This window comes from Zootoca vivipara, chromosome 2 (genome assembly GCF_965207765.1).
Source record: "Zootoca vivipara chromosome 2, rZooViv2.hap1.1, whole genome shotgun sequence".
Classification (NCBI taxonomy): Eukaryota; Metazoa; Chordata; class Lepidosauria; order Squamata; family Lacertidae; genus Zootoca; species Zootoca vivipara.
In genome coordinates this window covers 89244976-89253497 of record NC_142584.1, presented here as the reverse complement: position 1 = coordinate 89253497, position 8522 = coordinate 89244976, and the positions used below count along the sequence as shown (strand labels likewise).

General features: G+C 46.7%; 1 protein-coding gene across 1 annotated transcript; it reads left to right on the top strand.

The window, feature by feature from the left end:
• The first annotated feature begins 345 nt into the window (after window positions 1-345).
• BHLHE40 (basic helix-loop-helix family member e40) lies at window positions 346-8273 on the top strand. Its single transcript, XM_035106587.3, has 5 exons — window positions 346-1096; window positions 1412-1481; window positions 2053-2160; window positions 3193-3316; window positions 4940-8273. The coding sequence occupies exons 1-5, from the start codon at window positions 1008-1010 to the stop codon at window positions 5797-5799; spliced, it is 1251 nt and encodes a 416-aa protein (XP_034962478.1). The 5' UTR covers window positions 346-1007; the 3' UTR covers window positions 5800-8273.
• The last annotated feature ends 249 nt before the right edge of the window (window positions 8274-8522 follow it).

The following is an 8522-nucleotide window of genomic DNA, read 5'->3' as shown; positions in this document are numbered from 1 at the left end:
CCTTAGAACTAAGATGCATACATTCTCTCTCTTTCTATCCACTGCACTTCACAGTTCAGCTGTTCCTTATTTTGTGTAAGTTTCACCTTGCAGCGCTAAATGGAGCAAAGGCAAAAAAGAGCAGGGCTGAGCTTCCCAACCCGCGCCAGGACTCTCCAGGACGCAGGTTCGTACTGGGGGCTATGGGGAAGGTCCCGATCAAGGAAGTCTTTGAGCATGTGCGAAGTGCCTTGTGGATCGGCGCTTAGCCACCCCACTAGGGAGCATCTGATCCCTTGCACCTCTCCGCCGCCTCCTCGCCCCGTCATGTGCGAGGATAGCCTGGCTTCCCTCACCCGCCTCCTTCTCCTTTTTGCGCGCGCGCACGCGCGCACCCAAGCCGACAGCAGGAGAGGAGCCAGGCCGGGGTAGGGAGAGAAAGAGAGAGAGAGAGGGATCACCCTATCACGTTTTGGCGGCGGCGGCGGCTTCGCCTGCTTGTGTGGCTGGGAGCGGCGAGGGCGGGGGCCTCGGGAGAGGCTGAAGCGTTGTCCAACACGTGAGGCTCATGTGATGGAGGGGAAGGCAGGTCTGTCCCTCCCTCCGGTAGCAGCCAGACGTGCCCGGAGTCACAGGGTAGAACACGTAGCTCCAGTCCACCCACTCGCTCACATTTAACCCAGCCTGCAGCCTTCCAATTACTCCTCAGCTCGCCAGCTCCCGCGCGACCCGGTGCAGACGCCCAGCGCTGCCAAGTAGAAGGAGGACATGAGCAACTAAGAGCAGCAGCCGACGCCGCTAGCTGATCTGCTGCGCTCTTCCGGTGCCGCTTCTTTTTTGGGTGCCAGGCGCGCACCGTTTGCTGGAGGTGGCGCGTCCGCGGGGGAACATCCCGGCTCAGTCACTGGATTCGCGTTGACACGGAGCAGTGTGCCTGCCAGCCAGCTAACTAGCTTGCCAGCCTCCACCTTACTTCCAGCAGAGAACTTGGGTTGTTGGAAAAGAAAAGAAAAAGCAAGCCGGTTTAAATGGAAAGGATCCCCAGCGCTCAGCCTCCCCCTCCACCACCACCTTGCCTGGGCAAGCTGGCAGCTCTGGAGGGCAGCGAAATGTCAGGGTAAGTGCCGCTACGGAAGGATATCACGGGCAGATTTGTTGATAAATATTTCAAGGCTGCGATCTCAAACGCGCTGACCCGGGATTTTAAGTCCCACGGAAGCCAACGCGGTTTGCTGGCCAGCAGGCGTGCCGGGGCTTGCGCTGCGATTCGCTTTCCGAGCCCACCCGGTCGGTCTGGGTCCGCATTAGTAGCCTCCGAATTCCGCCCCACATGGCACCTACGGGCTTCAGTAGGTTCTGGGGCTCCGTGTGGGAGGGGGAGATGGTTGTCCCCTTGGTTATGAGTGATATGACGTTATTTTGTCCTCTGCAGGTTGGATTTCGCTCATATTTATCAAGTTTACAAGCCCAGAAGAGGGATAAAAAGGGGTGAGGACAGCAAGGTAAATACAAGCATTTTTCTTTCCTTTTCCTTTTTTGCTTGTTGGCATCTTCGGTTTTTGCCCACTTTTGAGATGGTTTAATGCACAGTTTGGGTTCGAATATAAGGAAGTTGTCCTGTGAAATATATATGAAGAAGCTTGGTGTGTTTCTTTTACAAAAAACAACACCACCCCAGTGTGCACAAACGTGGTTGGTTTTTTGTGTTTTCTTTTTGAGGAAATATATTTTTTAAAGGTGGGACGACACTGTTAAGATTTTCTTTTTAAGGAAAAACAATTTTAGTAGATAAGATTTACTTCCTTGTCATAACCTAAAATAATCCATTAGTTGTAGCTGTATAAAATACTTTTCTGGGCATGATCAAAATGCATAAATTTTCTGATATAAACTCTGTGGTACTTGGAGGATTTTGCTTCTGCCTTAAGGAGATGTTTCTTCCTCCCCCCCCCCCCTTTATGGCTGTGCAGCTTTATGTTTTAGAGCCCTTGAGAAAAGGTTGTCTCCATAGCGCTTAAGAATCACTTTTCATTTGGAGTGATGCAGTTGTTTTTCTCCCCTTTTGACTTCCAGGAGACCTATAAGCTGCCCCACAGACTGATAGAGAAGAAAAGACGTGATAGGATTAATGAATGCATTGCCCAGCTGAAAGATCTCTTACCAGAACATCTCAAACTTACAGTAAGTGAAAATCTGGCCACTGCCCAAAATCATCTTCCTTTTGGGGAGCATGTTGGGTTTAATGGATCTTTGTGCAGGTGAAAGTGCCACCTAGAGGTTTTCTGGAGTGCTGCAGATTCAACTGGAGAGGGTTGCATTTCAGGGTTTGGATTGTCACTTGGAGTCTCCTGGTTTTGTTTCCAATGAGATCAGTTTCTCAAGAACATGCATGCATGGACTGGACCAGATGACACATTAAATTAAACAGGGATTAGATAAAATATTTTTTTCCCTGGAGCTTACTGGGTAGATTTTAATGTGGATTTGCTAGTGACCCCTTTCCATATCGTTATGTTTTTGCTTTAGACCCCATGGTTTCAGATAGGTGAATTCATTTTAGGCTAACCTACCCCAACCTGGTGCCCATCTAGAAGCTATTGCGCTCCAACTCCCATCACCCCTGACCATTGGTCATGCTGGCTGGGGCTTGTGAGAGTTGGAATCCAGCCACATGTGGAGGGCACCAGTTTGGGGAAGGCTGGTTTAGACCACAGCTCCAAGCAACCCATTCTGTGGTATTAAGAACGGCATTGCTATTTATTTATTTATTTTTTAAAAAATGGCAGGCAGATTGTCTAAATTATTATTCAGGGTTGTTTGGGATACCAGTGTTGCCTTGCTTCAACTATTTGCTTTGCCCTATTTAGTCACAGCAAAAGAAAAACCTTATGTTGGAATTCCTCATTTTACGACTGAGGTGCCAGCAGGGCAGATACATAAAACTTGTGTTTATTATGCAGACACACTTTTTTTTGGGGGGGGACACAAAAAATGGCCATAGCCCTTTCTAAATATTATACTTTTTAACTTATATAATATATGGATTTAAATAGCTGTCAGTCAGAATAAAAATGAGTGTCACGTCAAGCTTAGACCCATTCACATCCTTACAAGCTCCCTACCCCCTAAACTGCCCAATCGGTTATCAGTCTTGTGTTTAGGCTCCTTCCCTTTCCAGCCATCCTCAAATGAGCCATTTTTCTCCCTTCCCAGACATTAGGACACTTGGAAAAGGCGGTGGTTCTTGAACTTACCTTGAAGCACGTGAAAGCACTAACCAGTCTCATTGAGCAACAGCAGCAGCAGATCATTGCCCTCCAAAAAGGTCTACATGCTGGTGAGTACTCTGACCATGCTGTTGTTACCCTGACCAGGAAAGCTCCTGGAGATTGCGATGACTCTATTCCTCGCACTTTTTATACTCTTGCTAATGTCTTCCAAATCCTCTTCAGCTAATCATGCATGCATCAGAGCAGTCCTGTGGATTTCAGTAGAACTGTTCCGGGGGAAGAGAGCTCTAATTCTTCCTTGTGTTATCGAAAGTATATAAAACTTGTCCCTATCCTTTGCCCTTTTCATATAAAACTAGCTCTTTATTTTAAATTCGATCAGGTTTTTTTTTAAAAAAAGTTCAGTTGCCAACTGCTGTTATCACCTTCATGTCAGGAGTTGGATTTCTGACAGGGTCAGTTTTTCCCAACATGGTGTTCCAGCAACCTAGAAGCCTGGAATAGCTTCTACACCTCTGAGTGATCCCTCCCCCACTTCATTCTTCTCCTGCATAATGTCATTCTGTGCCTTCTGCTGCCCTTTAACTTCCCCCTACCCAAGTCTTTGCTTCTTCTCCGATAAGCCCTGTCTTCTCCTCCTTTACACTTTCTGCCCCATTTCTATACAGCTTAAAACAGGCATAGGCAAACTCGGCCCTCCAGATGTTTTGGGACTACAACTCCTATCATTCCCTAGCTAACAGGACCAGTGGTCAGGGATGATGGGAATTGTAGTCCCCAAACACCTGGAGGGCCGAGTTTGCCTATGCCTGGCTTACAATGTAAAAGCCACACCTCCCTCTGCAAAGTCACAAAGTTGTTGCATTCAGAGTTGCTTACCATGCAAATTACCACTGATATGTGGACAGTTTTTATGCCAGGGATGTGTTGCCTGCGGCCTTCCAGATGTTGGAGGGTTTCAGCTTCTGTCATTCCTGGCCATGCTGGTTTAGGTGATATGGCCCCAAACACCACAGGCTCCTAATCTTGGCTCTGTGCTGTTGCGAGCTGCCACCAGGAACGGCCAAACAAGGCCCAAACATGTCACCATGTGATGGGGGCAGGTCTATGCAGCAAACTGCTCTTGACATTGCAGCTGTAGTTAGTGCAGAACGCTACAAGGGGTGAGTGTCGTGGGTGTTACTATATCAACTTGTCTGCAGTTAAGTTGACCTGCCCTCGCTGAAGTCTGTAGTGGCTTGGGCACTTCATGGGCTGTAACATACACTGAAGCTGACCGAAACCTCAAGCGGTTTATTTTCATTCCACGGTTCACCCAACACACTGGAGTCTTGCATGATAAGAACTAGTTTGCTTCCTGTTATGTTTGTTTGCTGTGCTTCAAAGGCTCCTGTTAGACCAACAGAGACATTCCAATGCAGTGGAAGTCTTCCTATCGACTTGAGAGAAGCCTGAATTTCACCCTTGCAGGTTCAAACAGCTACTCAGCTGAAATAAGGTGTCTTTCTCCAGTACTGTTCCCAAAATAGGTGGCTTTACAAAGTCTCTGGTTACTACCCTTTCCATGCTGGCCATGCTGGAGTTAGCTGCACTGAACAGAAGTACATCTTGCTTTTGAGTAAACATGCATAAACTTGTGCTGTATGGTTATGATAATAACTTTTGGTTTAACTTTTCTGATATATTCATTTTTAAAAAAACCTTTTCCCCTTCTGCTGGTGTTTCCTCAGATGAGCTGCCCCCAAGGAGCCTTGACTCCAGCCAGGAGGTGTTTCGGTCCGGTTTCCAAATGTGTGCCAAAGAAGTGCTGCAGTATGTGGCCAAACACGAGAACAGCAAGGAGCTGAAATCCTCCCAGCTCATCGGCCACCTGCACAGAATGGCCTCCGAGGTTCTTCAGGGTGGAACCAGCAGGAAGCCTGGCGATGCTGCCCCTAAACTTGCGGAACTGAAGGAGAAGTCTGGCGCTCTGACCAAAGCTGCCGAGGCTCATGGGAAAAACTGTGTGCCTGTGATCCAGAGGACTTTCGCCCACTCTAGCGGAGAGCAGAGTGGCAGCGACACAGACACAGACAGTGGATATGGGGGGGAGCTGGAGAAAAGCGACTCCAAATCCGACCAGCAATATTTTAAAAAGGACGCTGAACTCAAGTATGCCGTCCAGGAGAGAATCAGCTCTATCAAACAAGAGACTGAGGACCCGCCAGCCAAAAGAACCAGGATGGAAATGTTGGAGGACGAAGATCATTTTAGCAGCGATGTGCTCGGCTCTCCAAGCAGTTTCTTGGGCCCTCACCCTCACCAGCCTCCTCTGTGCCTGCCTTTCTATTTGATTCCACCCTCAGCGACAGCCTACCTGCCTATGCTGGAGAAGTGCTGGTACCCGGCCTCTATGCCTCTCTTGTATCCAGGCCTCCCAGCCTCCACTGCAGCACTTTCAGGGTTAATGAACCCAGATAAGATTTCTTCTCCTTTACTAATGCCTCAGCAACTCCCTTCTCCAGCACCATCCCACTCCCCCATGGACTCTACTGCTCTGCTTCAAGCTTTGAAGCAGATGTCTCCTTTGAATTTGGAAACCAAAGACTAAACTTGGAGTGACTTTTCCTTGAGATTTTTCTCCCCCTTTGCTGGATGAGTTTGTGATTATTTCAGGGTTCCCTGTGTCTCTCTCTCACACACACCCTAAAGTGGCTGAACTGAGAAGCACTGAGGGGAGGGGAGAGATCGTTGATCATGTTATATGTAGAGAAGCTGAATCATCCCTTGCTTTGACTGCCCAGAGAATTTAGGAAAAACCTCAGAGATGAACCCAAATTAGTAATGCAAAGGAGCCGGTTCTTGCTGCTTCTCCTCGCCCCTTAAATGTGTTGATGGGCTTTTGTTTGTTTGTTTTCCTTTCTGCCATCTGCAAAGAAAGACCTGAATTGGTTGGCTAGGATTATATTTCAAAGCTGTGAATGAAAACTAAAAAAGAGAGAGAGGTGGATTTAGACTCTTGTGAATAATACAAAAAAGTGGTACTTCTCATGAGAACTTTGCTTAGTAAAAGAGCTGGATTCAAACAGAGAGGCTTCCCCTCTTCCTGCTGCTGCCAATATTCAAAACCTTTTAACTTAACACTCACAAACACACATACATATATAGCAATTTAAGCATTGGGATCAGCCCTGCTTTTAGTAGTCACTGGCTAGCAGAGCATAGTAAGCAATTCAGGGAGATTTTGAGACTGGATTCTCATCACATTTCTCCTGAATTGCAGACATCATTTTCCTTTTAGATTCTGCCTGGAAATTTTGTTCAGCATGAGCTGTTGGATAAGGATGGTGACAAAAGAGAGGGCATCCTTGAGGAGCATTCTATGCCTCTTTGTTTCTCACACTAGGCATTGCTTCTCATAACTGCTAGATAGGAATGTCTGGGACTTGTCCCCAAGAAGTGGACAGATAAACAATCCATGCTGTGGCACGGTTCAGCTCTGGCAAGCAAACAATAAAATCAGATCCGATCAGATCAGACTGGTACTTTTACAAGGGAGCTGCCTGCCACTAGCTGTTTTACTATGGATCCTATTCTGTTGCAAGGATGTCACCAGCGTGATATTCTCTGAAGTCCATTCTCAATTTGTCCCCCGTCCTTGAAGGCGACAAGATCTGGCTGTTATGTAAGGGAGTTGCATGCCCATAGCAGGGTTTGTAACTTTCTTCCAGGTACCAATGTAAACATAATATGGAATGTTACAGTTTCTGAGATGAAGGCCTTACTCAGATAGCCCTTGCAGTCTGCGGTAGCAGAACTGGCAATGCTAAGCACTTCCCTGAAACCCATAAGGTTTTTTGTTTCTTCGTCCTGTCCCCCCCCACCCCCCGAGCAATACCTAATTCACCGGGTGTGGAATATATGGCACTTTTGCACTAAAGCAAGAGGCAGGCTTATGATCCTGGTCTAGGCTGGGCAGGTACAGGTGGAAAGGACCCCAAAGTGAAAATAACACACCCAACCGAATAAATCTCCCCCCGCCCCCAGTAGTTTGTATTAGAGCACATTTTAAATCGAAGAAACAGACAATGATAGTTGGAGGGATTCCCCTCCAGCATCTGCTGCCTGAAGCTACTCTCTTATGTTGCATCCTCCTAAGGCTGGACCTTGATGGTAGTTTATAAGAACTGCAGGAAGTGGATGAGCAATGCTCTCTGCGAAAGAAAAGCAGGTCTCTTGCCCGGGTGGCAGTGTCATTGTTGGCCATGAGTGCTCTTGATGGAGACTACCAGATGTGCTGTTTTGGTGTGTCATAACCCTAGTTCTACAGCCTCTGCCCTGCTCCCCTGGAACTGATTGTGTCTGGCATGGGCTGTGAAGTTTGCACAACTGGATTGCCATATTCACTGCTGGAGTGCCGCAGTGGAAGACGTTCCCTCCCCCCCCCCCCGGGACACTTTCCTGTGCTCATAGTTGTGTGCTGCCGCACCAAACCAAATAGTGTGAGAAACCATCATCTAGATGGAGCAGATTCTGCACTGGTGAATACTCCCATTTGATTTCGGCTACTTAAAACAGTAATAATAACCCATGTCATATGGTGGTGTCATCTGAGTAGTTCTGAGACATTCATAGAGCTCTGCGGTCCTACGAATTCTCCTTACACTATTGCACCAACTGCTAGAATGCACTATGCTGAATTGCAGATCGTATTTGACCATTTATTTTATTGTCTGTTTTCAAAAAAAGGTGTTTTTTTTGTACACGGTTGTTGCCTTTATTTGTAAAATCTGTTATAAATATAAATGTGTACATATAAATATATATTATATGGATATGTAAAAAAAATGTTTCAGAAGTCTATTATTTGTAAAACTACTTGAGTACAAAGAAAGTGGGAAATATGAATGTATTCCTGTTTTTCTTTTTATTGAGGAGAATGATCCATTCATCCTCTAGGGAGAGGTAGAGTGTTTATATTTTTGGAACCTTCCGGAACGTGGGGATATTGTAAATATTTTTATCAGAGTAAATGTTACGTAGTTGTTTTAAAAAAATACTAAATAAAATTCTTTTCCTGTGGAACATGAGCAGTGCTTCTCTTTGTGGTTGAGGAATCCTTTGGTCGTCATAATAAAATACTGTCTGTGCCATCAACTGTATCCAGGTGTGAATGTTATGCAATAGGGGTGGGGAACCTGCCCCCCCTCCGGTGCTGTTGGACTACAACTTCCATCATCCTTGGCCATTGGATACACTGGCAGGGGCTGATGGGAGCTGGAGTCCTGGAGGGCCACAGCATAGCTGCCAAGTTTTCCCTTTTCTCGCGAGGAA